Source organism: Rutilus rutilus (assembly GCF_951802725.1).
Source record: "Rutilus rutilus genome assembly, chromosome: 18".
NCBI classification, from domain to species: domain Eukaryota; kingdom Metazoa; phylum Chordata; class Actinopteri; order Cypriniformes; family Leuciscidae; genus Rutilus; species Rutilus rutilus.
The window spans coordinates 15,083,163-15,104,213 of NC_140231.1; the positions used below are offsets into that span (position 1 = coordinate 15,083,163).

Here is a 21,051-nt window from a genome sequence, read left to right on the forward strand (position 1 = left end):
CCCATAAGTCTTAGCATAGCGTTTCCGTAGTGTAGTGGTTATCACGTTCGCCTAACACGCGAAAGGTCCCCGGTTCGAAACCGGGCGGAAACAATTCTTTTTTCTTTCATAAAACCACTCACATTCAAAAGTCAAGTTAAATACACGAAAAAAAAAAAGAAAAAGAAAAAACACACATCCCCGGAACGCTAAACATCAGGTTTTGTAATTACCTACATGTTTTCTCTTTACAATCAGTAGACAAATAAAAAACGCACGCAAATACATTAGTTGGGACTTCTATACAAACATTGACAGACTTTTATTCTGAAATCAACACTGTGGCTGCAGAAAAAAGACTTGAAATGACATTTTCAGATACATGCTGAAGGCTTCACACTACTGCAAATAATCAAAATATGCCTGGTTTTAACTACGGGGATGATCAGGTACATTTCAGATGCACTTAAATGGCATGTATGTGATTTTAAGTAGCCACCGTATATATGATCTTTAGAGATTTAAGCTGCATCTCTGTTCGGAGCTAATGAAACAGTCATATTAATCCTATTCTTTGCTCAAATGTTTATTTAACTGAATTTTATTTAATCCGCGTTTCAGAGAGAAAACTAAATTTGAGCAAGCTCAAGCTGTTTGGAAACGTTTAAGCTAATGGCCATTAGCTTTGTATTGGTGGCTTAGGTCTGCCATTACTCTATTTTAAAGTTTTACGCCTAAAGGGTGTTTCAGTATTTTGTCATTCATATTAAACATTCTGTTGCGAATATTCTGATATATTATATTGATGATAGACTTAGATACTGGCAGACAAAACAGCTGACGCGAAATAATGCGAAACTCAGCCGCATAAAAACTGCGCAGCTATGATGCGCTAGAACACTTGTCTTTGTATGGTTCAAAAGCCGTTGTTTACACTGCACGGATAGGTTTAGATCCACTGATCTGTAGAACACAACCACACATCAGCGTTACGTGCGTATGTTCTATAGATCATATCGAATGTGGGCCTAATTTGACAGCACGATCCAGCCGTTCCAAGAGGTTTTGAGGATTGAGTGGCACATTACAAATAGAGGTCTCTCCTCCAGGGTATGATAACTGTATCCACACTGAAATGAGTATCAGAAATAAAGAGCTTAATATACATTTCAAACCCGGGCACGTTGAGGTTGTTCAGGTAAGACTGTTGACCATTTCTAAGAAAGCCTTCATGGTATACAAGCCAAAGTAACTTTATATCAAATGACTGCCTTATAATCCAGGGAGATCCGTTCTGTCGTCATTTTAATACTTAAAAAGAAAAAACAAGTCATAGAATTGTTATCGCGTTGTTTAGTTTCAGTTGTGACAGAATGCATATCATGATTGAATTGTTTACAATTTGGCAGCACTTTAAACTAGAAGGCATACGAGTGCCTTCCTAAATAATTAGACATACGGTGCTATTATGATGTTTTTCATTGGTATATTAAAATGCTGTGCGACACTGATGTGTTGTCTCTGCATTTAAACCCGCTGTTGGTTAATCCCATTAACCAGCTTCCTCTTTAAGTGTCTAGATGCAAGTCAGATTTAAAGTTGAACTACAACGTGCTTGAGATGTCAAATGTAATTTAAAATACATGTCTGACTGGAGTAAAAATTAAAATATATATATATATATGAATGGCAAAACTTTCAATGCCATAAAGAAAAATATGTATGGCAATAACGTTTAACAGAAATATGCGTTCAAGTCCTCCTGGGAAGTTCGTACGACGGCAGGTGCGTTCAAGTCCTCCTGGGAAGTTCGTACGTACGAGGTGGGAAGTCGTGCTTATAACGGCATGTGCGTTCAAGTCACTTTCGTCGGAGCAAAATGGCGGAGTACTTTCTCTTAATTAATTACACAAAAATACAGTAAGGTTCTTAAACTCTTGTTCTAGAAAATGAAGAACAAAGAAATGTGCATCAGGTGTACTTTGTATTTTTATGTTTTTAATTAATTTATGAAGCCACTGCCAACACATCGTTACATGTTGCATTGTTATATTATAATACTATCATATTCTGTGTTGGCGATTAGCTGTTAATAGAAAAGCCTGACAATATCACAGCTAAATACCTTTTACGTATTGTGTATTCCGCCATGTTAATCACTGACACGCCCCCAACTCGTAAAGATCGGAGCTAAGAGAAAATCCCGAGCTCCCCACTGGTATTTACCACATTGTGGTGGCGTTCAAGTGCGTTCAACTCGTAAATACGATCTATACGAGATGACTTGAACGCACCATTAGAGAAAATCCCGAGCTCCCCACTTGCATTTACGACATTGTGGTGGCGTTCAAGTGCGTTCAACTCGTAAATACTATCTATACGAGATGACTTGAACGCATGGAATGGAACGAGATAACTTTCTCCAACCAAAATCCAATCCAGCTGTATAGTTACACTAAATCGCCTGAGGGTGGCGCTAATAGCGACTAATAGACGCCTGAGCGCTGCAGCCTCAGCATCGACTGCAGAACAGCATCGAGAACATTAGTTTCAGCTAGTGAGAGGCTGTTTAAAACAAACGTTTACACATCATATAACTTACAAATGCAAATATTGTATTAAAAAAAGGTTCTGTCTTTTAACTTTAAGTGTCGTCACGCCCGAGGCTGAAAGCGATGCTAGTTTAACGATGTATTTTTTTAAAGGCAATTTCCATGTGTCACCATCCTCTATATTACCTTACCATAAGCTCAGTGCAGAATGTGTAAGTTACTACAACAATCATAGCCTATAATAGAATATAAATTAACGTACTCCTTTCAGTTGTAAACGTCCTAATTGGACTGAAAAGGTAAGTTAACGTTAGTCTAAATAGTCAGACTCGTTAAACAATTACAATTAACAACATGACATCTTTCAAATAACAAAATATAAAGTACAATTTACCTCATAATAAAACAAGCGACGTTCACGGACAACATTTGAGGTAAATTTTATTATCGAACGCCACTTAACTAACTTTAGTAACAGTCAGTTCATCAACACGACGACGACGATAGCTAATTCAGATAAACTTCTCAAGAATATTGTAATATCCTACCTTTCTTCGTTTGTTTTGCTGTTTTTTAGAATGGTCAGTCGCACACACAAAAAAACACCCATTAGGCTTTTTCCATCAGTTGTCATTACACGACGAATGGATATCATCTGCCAATGATGTTGTAGGGGCGTGTTCAGATTCTGTGATTGGCGGCTCTCATTAGTTTTCAGTTGTGTCAATCAAATCTCGGACCTGATATCGTTCTACTCAGTATAACTATATAACATCTTGTAGACACAGCGATCTTTTGTTTTATAAAATGTTTCCCCATGTATTGACATTCTTCAAATTATGAATAATTAAGAAAACGTTCACATATGTCTAAAGAGCGCTTCATCTGTGAAGCATTTGTTGTCTACCACAAACATCAGAAAAACATCTTTAAACAGTTTTACATAGCCTACATTCTAAATCTTTAAGACATTTTAACATCTGACAGGAAACATTTTAAAGGCTCATTGCAGATGAAAAATACTTGCATCCTGCAGATAAAAACATGCACATCAACTAGGCACCTCTGCTATGTGTGTGTATGCTATTAAACTGTTCTGTCATTTAGGATGATGTCTACACACCGTACCGGCGTGTGCTTGTGACTGGTGCAACAGGGTTACTGGGCCGTGCTGTTTATAAAGAGTTCAAGAACAATGACTGGGATTCTTTGGGATGTGGCTACAACCGTGCCCGGCCTTGTTTCCTGAAGTGCAATCTCTTAGATGAAGACGCAGTGCGAGGGGTCATTCAGGGCTTTCAGGTAACTTACGCTCTATCACATTATTGCCCTAACCCTAGTAAGATCACCCACTGCTACTCTCTTACCACCAACAAATTTTTTTTATACATTACATGCTTGATGTGTCAAAAGTGTTTTTCTCCATTTTGTGAATGTCAGCCTCATGTCATTGTGCACTGTGCTGCTGAAAGGAGGCCAGACGTGGTGGAGCGTCATACTGAAGCAGCCATGAACCTGAATGTGCATGCATGCACTACTCTGGCCAAAGAAGCAGGTCAGTAAAGTGACGCATATTGAGCGTAGCGTCAGTTCTGGCAGGTCATGTTAGTCAAGCTCGCATCAGCTGACTCTCAGGAGATTCTGTATGCTAATTGTCAATTGTGGTCCTCCTGACAGAACTGTTAAATTAGATATGGTTATAAATGCAACATTTCTTGTTAAAGTTCTCCATAATCCCTTTCCACAGGTAGCATCTTCCTCATATACATCAGCACAGATTACGTTTTTGATGGACGTAATCCTCCCTATGGAGAAAACGATGCCCCCAATCCTTTGAATTTGTATGGGAAGTCCAAGCTAGAGGGTGAGAGGGAGATTCTCAGACACTGCCCAGGTATGTTCCGTTTTTCAACCTCATATGAAAGGATCTGCTAGTTTTTTCTTCATTACAAAATAAAAATATATTTAAGCTAGATTGAGGCGTGAGAGCCCTTCCACAATAATATTAGGAGAGCATAACATGCATCATGCTGCACATTGGTGGTGGTTGAGGAGACCCCCCCCCCCCCCCCTTCTATGTAAAGCGCTTTGAGTGCTGAGAAAAGCGCTATATAAATGTAATGAATTATTATTATTATTATTATGTTCCCTTTAAAAACAATTCTCTGTCTGTATTTGCTCTGAGCAGGGGCAGCTATACTGCGAGTGCCCATTCTCTTTGGAGAGGTGGAGAAGGTTGAAGAGAGCGCAGTGACAGTTTTGTGGGACCGAGTTCAGGAGGGAGCCGAGAGTTGCAGCATAGAACATTGTCAGCAACGCTTCCCCACCTTCACTAAAGATGTGGCACGTGTCTGTCGGAACATGGCTGAGCGAGCCCTTCAGGTGAGCCCCAGGGGTGTCAAGCTCAGTTTAGGTCAAGGGCTGGATTGAACTAAAAGTCACTTTGGTGTCCCCATGTAGAGAATGCATGCACAATGCACATTCCAGTCCAGAATCAACTTAACTATTGATTTCTGTACAACATGTTCCTGTTGCCCTCAGGATCCATCATTGCGTGGAATCTTCCATTACTCTGCTAAAGAGCAGATGACCAAATATGAGATTGCCTGTGCAATAGCAGACGCTTTCAACTTGCCTAGCAGTCATCTAATACCAGTGAGTACAAAGAAAAAAGAATACAAATTGTGTGCTGAAAAGATACCATCATCATATATTCTGTCCTTCCTACAGTGGGTACAGTCCAGGGTCGGAAATGAACCTTAGGGCAAAAATTCCACCAAAATGAATAAATTATCGACTGTCGCGATTAAAGTAAGATGTGAAAATAAAGGAAAAGTGTCAGTGATGGGAGATGTTCTTTGCTCGCATTCTGTAAATTTCATAATTTAATCCCAATTTGAATAACCGTTTTGCTTTTCATGCTATTATAACCAATGTGAAGTTTTCTCTTTTTTTTATGTGTAAAAAGCGATAAACTGATTAATAATAGGATCTTAGCTTGGTTTCTCAGAGTAGCCTACAAGAATATGATTTGCTGCTAATTTGATAATGTAAAGATGACTTTTGTTGATGTAATTTTATTTCCCAGGGCAGGAGGCAAATATTGCCCCTTAATAGAAAAGTTAGTTTCTGACCCTGGTACAGACTGTATACACTCTTATGTAACATGCATATTATAGCTATATGTGGAACGTTTGTGTAAATATAGTGAAAAATATATGACTCCAATCCGTGTGTGTGTGTGTGTGTGTGTGTGTGTGTGTGTGTGTGTGTAGATGACAGAGCAGCCTGCTGGAGCAGGGGCTCAGAGGCCACATAACGCCCAGTTAGAGTGCTCACGCCTGGAGCTCCTCGGCCTGAGTGTGGAGTCCACCCCTTTCAAGACTGCCATAAGGGACAGCCTATGGCCCTTCCAGCATGACAAACGATGGAGGCAGACCGTCTTTCATTAAAGCAACGACTGTATCCCAAACTCCAGAAAGAAATTGGACCACACTCTTTAAATGTTTAGCATTTAAATATTTCACAGAAACAATAATCCTGAAATAAAACAGATCCTCGCTCTTCACAAGTCCAGCTGCTTTGTATGATGTCGAAGTATACATTTGTTATAGCCAACAGTGTTTCACCTTTGTGTTTTTGTGTGAATTGCATTATAAATGAATGAGTCCTCAACTGTGCTTTTTGTTTCTTTCCTAAATTGCATTAGTTCATGTAAATGACAAGTTGAAGACAAGGATGTTTGATAAAGGAACAGATGATATGCTCAATTTCTGCTGTTCCCTCTTTTTTTAGTTAAAAAAATAAATAAACACCAGATATTTATTCGAGGAAAAGAGAATGAATAAGTGAAGTATCAGGAAGCTAAAATTGAGCCTTTCTTTCTTGATGATTAAAAGTTTTTTCCCCATATACTTTACATAACAGGAGTGTTATTTACGAATAGATGAGGCTACACACACTTGGATAACCACAGAAGCAACAAACATTATACTAGTTTGTTCCAGAAGCACAGCATCAAGATATTGTGGCTTTAAAAGTATTCTAATAACCCTGACTCATTATTATTGTATTTACATCTAAATACTGTAAATGTTTCCAGTTTCAAGTAAATCATAAATGACTAACTTCCTTATGTCCTAAATTTCAGTCCTGCGGTTGGTCTTTTGCAAGATCCCTTTAACCAACAAAAGCCAGTTCCTTAATTATGCAGAGAAGTGACATATATATTACTAATGAATTTGATAAATTCTGTAAGGTTTTGTTTTATTAGTTCATTTTTAAAAGCATTCAATCCTGTTGGATAAAATTACAGTAACAGATTTTTAAAAGCAGATTTTCCTTCAGTGAGCAGTGATTCACTGATCTTATTGATATCTTGTAAGGCATGCAGTTCATTTTTTTTATTTTCTTCATGTTATTGTCTTGCCATCATGTAATCAAGGTGAGATTGAGATTTCGAAAATACGATATGCTAAAACAATACAAAACATACTTTTCTAAAAATAAAATAAAAAGTCCGGTATAACAGACCCGACTATCTTAAATTGTCATTAATAATATATTAGCCAACTATAAAACGTAAGTGATAAACTTGTTTTATCAAACCTCATAACCTCATAATAATCGCGGAATTCGGACCGCATACTAGTACACTATTCGTACTAAGTTTACCATATCTTACAATGGCAGAAATAGAAAGTATGCTAGTGTGAGAAGTTATTTCTTGTGTCGTGGTGACGTTTTCTTAAATGGGCGGGGTCATTGGGTTGTGCTTCACGCGCTGCTGTATAGCGGTCAGCTGATATTACCACGAGTAACTTTCCAATGGGAGTCCGTGCACCGCTGTCTACGTGACATCACCGTTGTGACCAAATCGAGAAGCGTTATTTTATCCGTGATTGCAGCTTCATCGGTTTACGCCGGACTTCAGCGGCGGAATAATAACATAACCAAATTCTGAAGGACAACAAAGGAAGCGCAATTCGCTGAAAAGAAACAGGTTTTTCCTCCAAAGGTAAAAAAAAAAAAAAAAAAAAACCTTTGCCTTTTCATTACAATACACGATAACCAAATGAAATGTCTTTCGTCTTAGACACGAGTTAGTCTCATTTGCTAGTGAATATGTTTGTTTTTTGGTTCTGTCAAACATTGGCCACTGAATGGTAACGTTTGGGTTGTTAGTCTTCAGGGTCTTATCGCCCCTCCATTTTCCTCCACACAAACTATGGCGCACAAGAAATATCTCTTGAACATGAGGATATAAAGCTGTTCTATTATTAGCTATTGTGAGACATGGAAGATATTACGTATTATTCAAGTTGTTGTGTCTGTACTGTAAACTACTGTGTTTTCATAATGTGTGTGTCGCACATTTATTCGCGTGGGTAAATGAGATCCTGACCTTTGTTTGGCAGCAGGTGAACAATCATCTTGTTGTGAATGAATCCGATCGCCTGATTCTGATTATTACTGCAGTGTGTCTGTAACACTACTGCATTCACCGTCACAGAGAGTGGGGCGTGTTAATGTATAGGCCAAAAACAATAGATGTGCTTGACACTTTTTATCATCATTAGTTCAGTTCAGAGTCAGACTCAGCTCATTTCAGATGGGGTGTCTAGTTTAGCTAGGTATCAGCATGTAGCCTACTTTGATCATTCAGCTGTTTTGATGTCACTGTCCCTATTATTATCAGAGCAAGTTTGTGAAATGTTTCCGATAACTTTTGAGTGCATGAAATTGTGTGAATAATAAATTGGAAGATTGAAGTATAAATTAAATGATCAGATTTAATTCATAAAAGCATAAATCTGCTATATATTGGGCCCATGGTCTACCCTAGCTGAGGCCCCTTAAATACACTGTAATACTTGTACATGTGTGACATATGTATAGTGGATATGCCTGTTAATTTAAAAATTTAAGGGCATGTAGAGCTAAGATTAAACCTAAAGTTTGGAATTCTGATTATGTGGCAATATTGTCCTGATCCACAACAATAGTTTTTTTTGTGTGTGGATTTGCTCCGTGTGTATCAGTCATTTCATCTAGCATTGTCTCTGTTGTTTGAGTAATGCATTGCCAGCTTGTTCCATTAAGAGCCATTAAGTTAATAATTTACCATCACTGAGTCAAGAGAGCACTGTTTGACTTCAGCTAGATCAAATACTCACACCGCCATTGTAAGTGTATTAGTCAGCACTGATACCATTTCCCTTGACAGAATACCCACTGTTAATGAGGCTTGATATTCACTGATCATATAAAGAAAGAGTTTTTTTTGGCCCTTGTACTGGGTGATGTTTAGAAATATGACTCATCATTTGAAGCATCCAATGATTCAGATTTTTTTCCCCCAAAACAATCACTTTCAGGGAACTACACTAACCTTTTCCACTGGTGGCACTTGCGCTACTAACTCTTTTTCAGTTACTGGCGCAAAACATGATTTGGTCGCACAAATTATTTATAGTAAGCTGCTCTGGATAATGATGAACAATAATGAAACTGTATTGCATACAGATGTGCTTTTTATTTTACTTGCCATCTTTTAAACCGCCTTCTTGCAGGGGCGTAGCCATCATTTCAAAAGTGAAAATGATTCTTGACAGAATGCGTTATACCAGGTTTTTTTTTTTTTTGCAGACCTTTGTGCTTAATTGGCTTAATATGCTATTTATGTTTAAAGAAAGAAAGAAAGAAATATGTTCTGTACTTTATACTGCACATAGCCCAGTGTTGTATATTGTACTACATTGTTTACATATTTCAAATTATTATTATTATTATTATTATTATTTTTTTTTTTTTTTGTGTAGGCTATGTCAAACTTCAAGCTTTTAAAACTACTTCAAACTTTCAGGTTAGGCTTTTTCAAGACAACTTATAGTTTGTCTACAGAATTTGTACATTTGTATACAGAATCAAACAATTGTAAAGTGTTACTGAATTATATGGTAAACATCATGTAACTTGTAACGCTGCATGATTCAAGCAGATATAGTGGCTGTTAATACATGAAAATCCAAATTCAGCATTAACAATCACCATCTTTATTCTAATTTGAAGGGCTTTGATTACATATCTGTGAAAATAAAAGACATTACGACTAAAAAAAGACTGAAAATAAGCGCACGTTTGTGCGGGTAGTGAATATTTGAATAAACGTGTTCATTATTCAACTCGAGAAATAGGCAGTGTTATTCATCATTGTGCAACACAATTCGGATACCACATGACAACTAACAGTGCTTGACTTTTTCGGGGAAAAGGAGTGAAGCGTTTTTGCCGTTTTGAACTTGAACCTCTATGATGAAAATGATGGACCATTTATGATGAAAATGACCAGCGCGGGTGCGAGCATGGGCGTGTCATGATGTACGAGTGACTGATTACCATGGAAACGTGAAACTCACATATAGACTCAGATATATATATATATTTTTTTTTTTAATCAACGTTAGGCTACGCCTACACCATTCCATTTTAATAAATGCTCATAATAAATCATAGCATTATTGCCTAAAATATAAGGTAGGTACAAAAATAATCAGTGATACATTTGCGACCCATTAAAAATTAGGGTCGCAATGGCATTTCAAAAGGTCGCATATGCGACCTTTTGACCTAAATAACAAACTGTAGCCTAGTCAAAGTAGACAGCTAAATGTAATTTTTAATATGATGTGATTGAAAGATCTATATGTCTATCCCTCATAGCCTCATTGTCTTTTATTTCAAATTAAATATGCTTATTGATCCTCAATAAGATCTATTTGTTAATCTAGCAATTTTTTTTAATGTCTTGAACTTTTTAATGTATATTTATGTGATATAGGGATACACTATCATTTAAAAATTTTGGTTTTTTTAAAGAAATTAACACTTTTATTCAGTTGATGAATAATCAATTTGATCCATTTACTTCCATTATAGGAAAAAAAAAAATACTGTGTAAGTCAATGGCTACAGTCAACTGTCTGGTTACTGAAATTCTTTAATATATCTTCTTTTGTGTTTAGCAGAAGAACGAAACTCATACAGGTTTGGAACAACTTGAGGGTGAGTAAATGAGGACAAAATTAGGACATTTTTGGGTGAACAGAAGAAGAGTAGTATAGTTTTACACCTAGATGCATGCCTAGCCTGTTAAAAACAATTAAACAAAAAAGGAAAAGTGCATATTTTAACTTCATAATTGCAACAACTCTTAAAGGAGAAGTTCACTTTTGAAAAAACTTTTGCTGATAATTTACTCACCCCCATGTCATCCAAGATGTCCATGTCTTTCTTTCTTCAGTCGAAAAGAAATTAAGGTTTTTGATGAAAACATTCCAGGATTTTTCCACATATTATGGATTCCATTGGGACCCAAACGGTTCAAGGTCCAAATGACAGTTTCATTGCCGCTTCAAAGGGCTTTAAACGATACCAGACGATGAATAAGGGTCTTATCTAGCGAAACGATCGGTCATTTCAAAAATAAATAAAAAAGTTTAAGTTTTATAAGCACAAATGTTCGCCTTGCTCTGTTCTGTGATGCGCGTTCGTGACGTCACGTAATACGCAATTACGTTGAAAAGGTCAAGTTTGATGTGTTTACAAATGTGCGGAAGGAGGACCATATAAACATTTTCAAATGTATTTGTGTCAGTTTATCGTTTAAAATGCCCATTTCGTGTGCGCATCCTGAGTGTTTTAATATTAAAAAGCCAAAAAGAACATTTTCTTCAATTTTTCAAGCGTGACCTTTTCAACGTAATTGCGTATTACTTGACGTCACGAACGCGCATCACAGAACAGAGCAAGGCGAACATTTGTGCTTATAAAACGTAAACTTTTTTTTTTATTTTTGAAATGACCGATCGTTTCGCTAGATAAGACCCTTATTCATCGTCTGGTATCGTTTAAAGCCCTTTGAAGCTGCAATGAAACTGTCATTTGGACCTTGAACCGTTTGGGTCCCAATGGAATCCATAATATGTGAAAAAATCCTGGAATGTTTTCATCAAAAACCTTAATTTCTTTTCGACTGAAGAAAGAAAGACATGGACATCTTGGATGACATGGGGGTGAGTAAATAATCAGCAAAAGTTTTTTTAAAAGTGAACTTCTCCTTTAACTGCTGCCTGAGTAATATGAAGTAAATATAGTTTTTTTCATTGTTTTCTCCCAGCTAGCTAGCTCAGTTCCAGCGTGTAGATGAATTACGAGCAGCCTCCCCCCTACACAGGGCCTGGTCCCACCGCTCCTGGATACCCCCCTCCCAACGCTCCTGGATACCCTCCTCAGGGATACCCTCCTCAGGGATTCCCTGCACAGGGATTCCCTGCACAGCCATACCAAGGATATCCAGTCAATACCGACCAGCCCAACCCTGGTTACCCAAACTACCCTCCTGGACCCCCTGGGTCATATCCAGTCCAGCCAGGATACCAGGGGTACCCACAACCACAGTATGGAGGCCCAATGTATGGGGAACCTCCTAAAAACACTGGTGAGATTCTTGATTTCCTGTCATGTTGAACATTCTCATTTACACAGTCATTGGGTTAGTGTCACTCTAACTCCCTGATAAACATCCTCATTTGTAATCCACAGTGGAATCAACAGATTTACACAAAACACAGCTAGAACAGTTAGTGGAAATGTTTGTTGCTCATAGTTTGAGTAACAGTCATGTAATCATTAATAGCTGTATTAATTTTCTTGGTGTTCTTTTTTTTTAAATAGGAAGTTAACACAGGTCAGAGGATTACAGTATGTATAACAGCTGTTATGTAAATTACAGAAGTTGTTTAGCTTCGGTCACCTACTAGGTTTTTAAATCATGTTTTAATTAAGTCTAATGGACTTTCACGTACAGTGGGGACCCTTTGAGAACACTTTAAAAACATGGAAAATCCATACTAATTACTAAGAGATTCTGACATTATCTATTTTAAAGTTTCCTAATGTTGTTTTGGAGTCTCCTACAACAGGTCTACAAGCATCAAAGGTCAAAAAACAGTTTCATTTGATCATAATATACATTTGCACATCACCACATTTTTTTAATGATTCTCAAACGACTCATCTGATGAATCAGTCTCTCTAAATCCCTCCTTTCTGGGAATACTGTGGGAATACAGTCTGATTGGTCTACCGCATACAGCGCTCGTGTCGAAAAACAAAAACGCTCATTGGCATAACTGAACGCCAGCTCTGTCCTGACTCAGCGATTCTACACCGTAAACTAAAGATAGTAACGAACAATGACATTGATTTTACTATATCAATCCGAGCGCGAGTCCGATGGTGAAACACTGGAAGAACTAGTAATTCAACCAGAACCTCCGACTCGAGCAGGACGTTTCTCAGTGACACACTACTTGGTTTTAGATACATTGGCCCTCATTTATCATTCTTGCGTAGAAACGGGCGTATATATTGGCGTAAGATTATGCTTACACTCCTCTCATCGCCTGATTTATGAAGCTGTGCGTACCTTTGAAATCCAGGTGTACGCAATACCTGCCCTTGATAAATGCCGCGGCTGAAAACGAGCGTCATTAGAATAACACGCCCCTATATATTCAAGTCTCTGCTCCCCCCACGCCCTCATTTTACGCCATGGACACACGGAAGACGGCAAAGAAGAGAAACTTCTTTGAGAAAGAGAAAGCGAAACCAGGGAAGTGGAAAGAAACAAAATTGATTTCTAGATTTTTATTATTAATGACGCTTATTGTTATTTAGGAGAAGAATGTCGTTATTATTATTATTATTATTTGTATTATTATTATTATTTAAAAGAAGAAGAGTGTCATTTTTATTATTTTGTCAGTCTGAATTATTTTTTGGTCATTGAAAGCCTTTCATTACTGAACCCAGTCCGTGCACACCTGCCGGGCCTAACCCTGGCCTAACCATCGTTTCAAAGAATAGTACAACGGCGAGCGCGTCAAGTATAAACGCCTCGTCCGTTTGGGGAGGTGCGCGCGCAGTCTGCGGAGACTCGCGCTGCGGAGCCAGGCGAAAGTATAAACAAGGCTTGAAACGTCAGGTAAAGCGCACAGGCTCGCAACTTAAGGAATACATATGCCTACAAATCAAATGCTTTGGTAAAATCACACAAATTAAACATTGAAGTCCATGTTGCACAAAAATAAACACTGAAGTTTATAATTACTATGTTTTTTTTTTTTTTTACAGTGGGTCATAATATATCATATCTTTTAGTTTGTCAGTGCGTTTTGTGGTGTTAGGAATTGTTTTTCTGCGCATTCCCACACTCCAAACTTGCGTACACCACCTCCTGAGCTGGCGTAGGATTTGAGCGTGCCGTACGCCAACGTCCATATTGATAAATCTCAAAGTCACCGTGGTTTTGGGTGTACGCTGGAAATTTGGTGTACGCACTTTTGATAAATGAGGGCCATTATGAGATGTTGCAACTGTAATTCCTCACCATCAGCATAAACAATTGTATGTCCATCAACAAACCGATTATTTTACTTATACTTATGCACTTACCGATGTGTATTTTTCTAATGTATTGCGGTGAAAATGTGGGAACTCTATCAATAACAGTACATTAGCCGAGCTCTAGCGTGAATGACTGATGTAACATAAACGTTGGTAAAACAAATCTGGCTCCATCCTTTATCTTTACTCAAAGTAGTGAGAACAACACACAATCTCCATTAATAGACACAGTTATAGATAATCGTGGCCCACAACTGATTAGCAGAAGTATTTCAGTAAGACAGTAATAACGTGAGTTAGCAGGAGACCCTGACAATATAAAACTTAGTATTTTGAACACTGGTAGAAAATATATACATCAATAATTAGTCATACTTACAGGTTGTGATTCTGAGGAGCAAGTTAGTCCAAATTAACTGGGTACTGACTCGTCTTTCAAGAGCAAGTGTTTTGCGAATCCTGCATTGAACTCCGAGATTTGAGAAGCAGTCGTCAGTAAAATAAAAGGAACACAGCAAAAGTTTCGGATTATACTGCTGTGGTATCGTGGTAAAGATGAATTTTAACCACTGATTCTTCACATGCTCGTTCTTGGGCAGTGAAAAAAACTGGCTTTACCTTCACATTGTAGAGCACAGCGTCTTCTCGACATGATGCTGTCCAGTCTCCACAGGAATCAGCTGCAGGTTTGAGGTTCAGGTTTTCCCTGGTGTCTGCACGCGCCATAAGTGGGCGGGCAATATGCTAATGTTTCGTCTTGAGGTCACAACGAAACGGCTTAGGATTCGTTTGAAAAACGATTCATTTAATTGACTCAGAGGCGACTCTTACTTTTGAGAGACGATAACTTTATATACGGTGCACTTTCAGATTTAAAACTTTGCAGGATGTTTTCATTCACTTAGAGCTATGTTACACACTACATGAAAGGTCATTTTCAAAAATCCATAATTGGGGTAATTTTTCAATATAAAAAAAAAAGTTGTTAAAAGAAATTGTTCAATATTTCAGAATCTGAGCTGTATGTCTGTGTTTTTCCCCCAGTGTATGTTGTGGAGCAGGGCAGACGGGAAGATTCTGGGGACCAGGCATGTTTAACTGCATGTTGGACTGCTCTGTGTTGCTGCTGTCTCTGGGACATGTTGACTTAGGATATTGAGGAAAACCGCTGTGACCCCTTCCTTCATTTGTAATGAGCTTTCACTCCATGTTCCAATCCTTATTTAATGTATGACTACTGAAAAATAACTGAAAAACAAATGTAGCCTCCATTTTCAGCAGTCCAGCTTGAAGCTCCTCTTTTTATTCCTTCAATGACGCACGATACGCACTGAGAGACTGATTACACTCATTGATCTTATTTGTAGAGGCATATTAAACAGAATGTTTTTATTATTTGTCTTATACAAATGTCATCTCTTTAATGAATGCAAAAATGTAAAATTGCTTGAATATAAGGCCAGATTTGATGATCAAATATGGCCTTGCACAGTCTGTGAATGTTTGATCTGTCTTAATATGAGTCAATCGAAGACAAAAAAAGTTTGTTTCTATTAATAAAAATGATGGAAATAAGCCATGTCATCGCTTTTGTTTACTCAAAATGTGTTTTCAGTGTAGGTTCTGCGCTACTAGCATCATCAAATGGGACTGCCAGAGTAATGATTTTTAAAACAAATCTTCCGGACACTCCTCTGGTGTTGTGTTGCTGTGCCGGGGAGGTCTTGATGCTCGAACAAGCTGAACAAAGCACCACAGTGTTTACATATATTTTGAGGAAACCAACTTAAAGTTTCAGCATATTTATCGCCACATCTGAAGCATCTGGTAAAAATCCACTCTGAACATTTAATTGCACATCTTGTGAACATTTTAAACACAATATGAAGCAACAGACCTGAACCTTTGCCACAAAGTATAATACATAGTCAACTGATTATTGGCTAATTTATTATCAGCTTTCTTGTCTGCGTTTTCAGCTATAAATCTAATAAAGAATTTTAGCTAAACTAGAATAGTATTGACTGAGAATCCTGCAAGGAATTGTTTGCTGAGCTGCAAATGCACTTTTAATGAGAAATCTTTTTATTAGTCCTCACACCTCACCGGCTCTTCATAGTGTTGTTGAACTGCTCCAGCTGTCAGGTACTACAGACTACATGCCTTTGTCTACTCTCAAAACTAATCTCTGACAGGAATCTAGTCTACGTTGTTGTATGCAGGTTCTTAAAAGATTGATGAATAGATGCTAATATGGCTTTGCCAGAGTCTAATGTTAATGTTTTACGCATGTTGGTGTGTGTTGAAATAACCGAGGTAAGGTAAGCAGCGTTTATGAATAGGTGACATAACGTGTTTGTTTTGAGTCTTTTCAACATGTACGTACCAGAATCTCGAGAGCCAAGTGCAACACTCTTGAGTGATGTCTTCCCCCAGCACCAGTGTGCATCATTTAACTGGAAGTGGTTACCATGGGTGTAAACTTAACTCCCGCATTGCAACATGCTATTTAAAGCCTAGTTGTGTTCACCTTTTTTTTTTTTCGCTGTCAGGAATGACAGCTACAGCTGGTCTGATCATTGGCCATTCGGTCTGGCCCCTGAATGGCAATGACAGCTAAATAATTAGATGAAGGCAGAATTGAGTGTATATATATATATATATATATATATATATTTTTTTTTTTTTAATTATTTATTATTATTATATTTTTTAATAAAGTTTAATATGAATCTCCGCAGCCGTTTATGTTGGTCAGTCCACGGAAATCTTCCCAAAACTCTTCCTAATGTTCTCAGCTGACTGACATTCCACCTCACTGGCCCAAGACAATCACTGTTTGACTTCTAGTTCTCTGGCATTTTAACTTCAATTCTGGATAAGGGAATAACAGGACAAGTCATTGTTCTCTGTGCGTTCACAACGTAACAGTGTTATGGAACTGCTGAGTCAGTAATTACAATGTAGGCTCAACTGCAGAAACATATGCTAGGTTGAAAATAATCTACTAGACAGAATATAATGCAATTTTGACAAAACTTTGGGAATTTAGATTTGTTGAGTTGACTGATCTTTAAGTCATAATTATGAACAAAAACAGACATATTTAACAAAAACAAAATCCTTCAAAAAATCAAGTTACATATTATAAAAATAAAAATAAAAATTAAAAAAACCTAAAAAAACCCTTTTTCTTTTAGACAGAAAGAGCTGTAGGGATTGAGGTTGATCCACTGATAAATTAGCTGTTGCTCTTTATATTAAATAAACAGACAATCACCTCATTTTCATTAAGTGAATTCTGAACTTTCGCAGCATCACTTATGGCATTGATTGAAGTGTTCTGCTCAGCTGTAAAGGAAAGAATTCAAAGTACAAATGCAAATGTTTTATTTTCATAGAATTTCCAAAGAACCTCCTTCCACCGGCGTCTGAGTGTAACTTTTCTAGATGACGCTCATATCCACACTGACTTTACCACAGTCAGAAGAGATTTTACATCAATAGAGAAAAAAGGCCAATGGCTGCTTTAGCTTTCATAATATTTAAAGAAAACAACCTCTGCAATGAGTCTTGCAATGGATTTTCACATTACGTAACGATGAAGCCACTTCCTCGAAATGTTCTTGATTTAACACACTCAACTGTTGTCAATGAGAATATTTTACATGTGTAGTATGTTTCACAGTTTTAAAAGACAAAAAAAAAAAAAACAATATATATATTACGCTTTCATCTGATATCACTTGTCAAGTTGCATTTAAATTAATAAAATAATAATAAAAAACCCAGACAATCAATAATCTCTCTTACATATTATACAAAACAGTAGTCTCATGTACAGGTCGTCGATCAATGTATCAGCCCCTGTTGTGATTGTCATATATTACGAACAGAAGAGGACAGATGGTGTGAGCTGATGATCAACACATCTAACGAAGGCCAATCAGAAAGCTCAGCCTCGATTGAAATCTTCATACAGAACACTGCAGTGATGTCTACCAGGAAAATTCACGAGGAACGAGACGAGGAAATGTTGAGATGCTGCAGTTCTTTTTGAATGTGTTCCAGTGTAGTTTCACAAACATGTATGAGAGCAGGTGACTGTTTTATTGGGTAAAGCGGCCCGAGTGTGCGGTGAACTGATTGAGTGTGATTTTCTGTAATGGTTTGATATGCAGTCATGAAAAACCAAAGCAGTGAGCCATCACACTATCATCACATGAACGTCTCCCACTCACAGCCAGTCTGAAATGACTAAAAAATATTTACCACTTCCTATAAAGTCAAAATGCCACTACAAAATCATTGTTCACAAGTGCTTTTTTTCAATATTGGGTCATAGTGTTCTTGCTGCTGGCTGTCGGTTCTCCATATTTGGGAAACGTCTCTGCAGCACGCTGTTGTTTCTCTCCGTAGGAGATGGTGTGGCATCAGCAACAGCTGAACTCTGTTACCTCCTGCCCATCTCGTTCTGTTTGAGGAACTGGATGTTAGCGCTGCTATCTGCCAGTTCAGGGTACTGCTCCACCGGGAGCACGTAGTAGCCCTCGTATCCCACGACCTTCCCCATTGCTAACAGTTGTTGCTTCTCATTTTCAGCCCACACGCGTCCTCCTTCCCTGCCCTCGCGCGCTTGCTGCTGCTCCCTGGCCCAGGCTCCGGAAAGCGCCCTCTGGTGGGCCTGTTCCAGTACGCGGCTCCGCTCCTTTTCCAGAACCTCTGCTGACAGCCCGTATCGGACGCTGTATGTGAGTTTGGAGGAGTGGATTTCTAGAGTGACGCCGCGGCGGGAGCGTCCGCTGATCGTTACATTTATCCCGCTCTCCAGTGATTTATGGCCACTGCTGAGACCCAGCGCCAACAAGTCGCTGTCAGCAAGTCCAAGCTTCACAAAGAAGTGGCAATCCCGGCCATCGATGGTGTAATGAGTGCCGTACAGGTAGATGGCGTTGCTGAGGATCTGTGATATTTTGCGACTGTCTTCGCTAGCTGAGCTGGACAGATCTGTTAATACATGGCCATCCCTGATAGCGAGCATCATGCCTTTGCCCACGATCGGGGTGCTGGTGCCAAACCAGTAACCGGGCTTGTCACGCTTGGCACGCCGCAGTTTATTGAGCCGCCTCCCCTCAAGAACCATGAAGGCCTGGTTGTGTCTGTCTACTGAATGCTGAACTCCAGTGAAGAGCTGGAATGGAATGAATAGTTAGTGACACATGATCAAAGTGGTTCCATAGTAATGATTCTCGTTATGTAAAGACCGGGACACACCAAAGAACTAGCGCTGATGAAAGCCGACTGTGCTGTCGCATCGCGTCGCCTGTGTCGGAGGAAAAAACCTGCACTTGAACACACCGAGGGAGCTACAGCTGACTGTCAGCTAGAATGTACGTTCTGCACCTGCATGTAAATGAGACAACTGTCTATTTCTGAAGATATATTCATCTTCATCATTCAAAAAGGGAAACCGACGCTGCAGGCTGCAGATACACAAACCGTACACGAAGCAGTGCGTGCTCACCGTTTTGAATATCAATCCTGGTAAACACTTTCTTCATTCCACTCCGCTCATGTTAATATTGAAATATTAGCCAAGGAACACTTAAGGTAACCTTCTATCTGTACCGTTTTGACTTTGCTCGCTGTTTTGCTATTATTCTAGTGCACTGACTCGTTCACTAAGCTGAACAGCCAATCAGAGTTCTCTCTCTCACCGACGGCCCGACGCCGATTCAACATGTCGAATCGGCCGAAAAAAAGCCGACGAGGACCAATTTCAGCCGACTGTGCGGAACACACTGAGAAAACTTAGTCGGCTGATGCACAAAAACTGCCCGATGGCCGACCGTCGGCTTGGTGTGTCCCGGGCTTAAGGTCACCTTCAGTAGGTTGTCAGATGTGTCTTAGGCAGGGGTTCTCAACTCTGGCCCTCGAGATCCACTTTCCTGCAGTTTCCCTCCAACCTTGATTAAACCTCACCTACCTGCAACTTTCTAATCCTGAAGACCTTGATTAGCTTGTTCAGGTTCAGCTTGATTAGGGTTCATCAATCTAAACTCTGCAGGAAACTGGACCTTGAGGGCCAGAACTGCTTTGAACTAGTACTTTATTGACACTAAACATGTTAATTTGTCAATTCTGTTTGTCCATTTTATAGCCTCACAAACTTAAATATTTGGATTTGGTGCTTAAGAAATGCTGATTTGGTGCTCTTATTGTTATCAATGTTAAAAACAGTTGTGCTCATTATTTTTGTGGAAACCGTGATAAAAAAAAAGGATTTTTAGATTTTTTTGTTTGTTTAATAAACAGCAATTATTTGAAATAAATATTTTGTAACATTAGAAATGTGGTAACAATAAGGTTCATTAGTTAACATTAGTTAACTACCTTAGTTAACATGAACTAAGAATGAAAAATACTTCTTATTTTTATAAAATTAATCTTAGTTCATTTAAATCTCAACATTTACTAACACGTTATTAAAATAAAAAATGTTGTATTTGTTAACATTAGTTAATGCACTGTGAACTAACATGGACTAACAATGAACATCTGTATTTAAATGAACTAACATTAACAAAGATTAATAAATACTGAAACAAATGTATTGCTCATTGTTAGTTCATGTTAGTTAATACACTAACTAATGTTAACTAATGAACCTCATTTATACCATAAATGTCACTACTCTCCCTTTTGTGTCAATTTAGTACATCCTTGCAGAATAAAGTAAAAAAATTTGATAATATTGAAAGTAAATAAATAATAATAAATAAAAAAAAACGGTAAAGCCATTTGCAAATTACTTCATTTAAAAAGGAGCGCCAACTTTAACTCACCTGAGTATTATCCGAGTCCTGACTGGCAAGTATCTCATAAGGAGGGTCAACAAAATAAAGCGAGTGTCTAGGAAACCCTGGTATGATGTTGCTGAGCTGGAAGCCAAACATAACCAGCCAACTCTTCACATCTGCAAGACAAACCAATGTGAGTTATTTATACATCACTTCTGTTCAGCCCACCAATACCAAGCAGGAAGCTCTAT

At 38.2% G+C, this 21,051-nt stretch overlaps 3 protein-coding genes across 8 annotated transcripts in view; 2 read left to right on the forward strand and 1 right to left on the reverse strand.

The window, feature by feature from the left end:
* Positions 1–292: 292 nt before the first annotated feature.
* Positions 293–6,301, forward strand: mat2b (methionine adenosyltransferase 2 non-catalytic beta subunit methionine). 3 transcript variants are annotated; one of them, XM_084388087.1, is made up of 7 exons: positions 293–428; positions 3,639–3,833; positions 3,972–4,086; positions 4,279–4,425; positions 4,720–4,913; positions 5,073–5,186; positions 5,807–6,301. In XM_084388087.1, exons 1-7 carry the CDS (start codon positions 399–401, stop codon positions 5,981–5,983), a joined length of 972 nt encoding a protein of 323 aa, XP_084244213.1. In that variant the 5' UTR covers positions 293–398; the 3' UTR covers positions 5,984–6,301. The 3 variants fall into 3 exon arrangements, with proteins under 3 accessions (XP_084244213.1, XP_084244212.1, XP_084244211.1); XM_084388086.1 differs by having other exon boundaries at positions 315–428; positions 4,717–4,913; XM_084388085.1 differs by lacking the exon at positions 293–428 and adding an exon at positions 993–1,177 and having other exon boundaries at positions 4,717–4,913.
* Positions 6,302–7,302: 1,001 nt separating this feature from the next.
* On the forward strand, positions 7,303–15,578 carry LOC311276565 (cysteine-rich and transmembrane domain-containing protein 1). 4 transcript variants are annotated; one of them, XM_084386268.1, is made up of 4 exons: positions 7,303–7,548; positions 10,556–10,595; positions 11,710–12,030; positions 15,045–15,578. In XM_084386268.1, the coding sequence occupies exons 3-4, from the start codon at positions 11,736–11,738 to the stop codon at positions 15,149–15,151; spliced, it is 402 nt and encodes a 133-aa protein (XP_084242394.1). In that variant the 5' UTR covers positions 7,303–7,548; positions 10,556–10,595; positions 11,710–11,735; the 3' UTR covers positions 15,152–15,578. The 4 variants fall into 4 exon arrangements, with proteins under 4 accessions (XP_084242394.1, XP_084242396.1, XP_084242395.1 ...); XM_084386270.1 differs by having other exon boundaries at positions 11,714–12,030; positions 15,045–15,577; XM_084386269.1 differs by having other exon boundaries at positions 7,383–7,548; positions 10,559–10,595.
* Positions 15,579–17,094: 1,516 nt separating this feature from the next.
* tenm2b (teneurin transmembrane protein 2b) overlaps positions 17,095–21,051 on the reverse strand; it is an 84,383-nt gene continuing 80,426 nt past the window's right edge. The window contains exons 26-27 of the mRNA XM_084386646.1: positions 20,846–20,976; positions 17,095–19,191 (exon numbers count right to left, since the gene is read on the reverse strand). Coding sequence (XP_084242772.1) covers positions 18,454–19,191; positions 20,846–20,976 — 869 coding nt within the window. The 3' untranslated portion in view covers positions 17,095–18,453. The remainder of the gene's footprint in view (positions 19,192–20,845; positions 20,977–21,051) is intronic.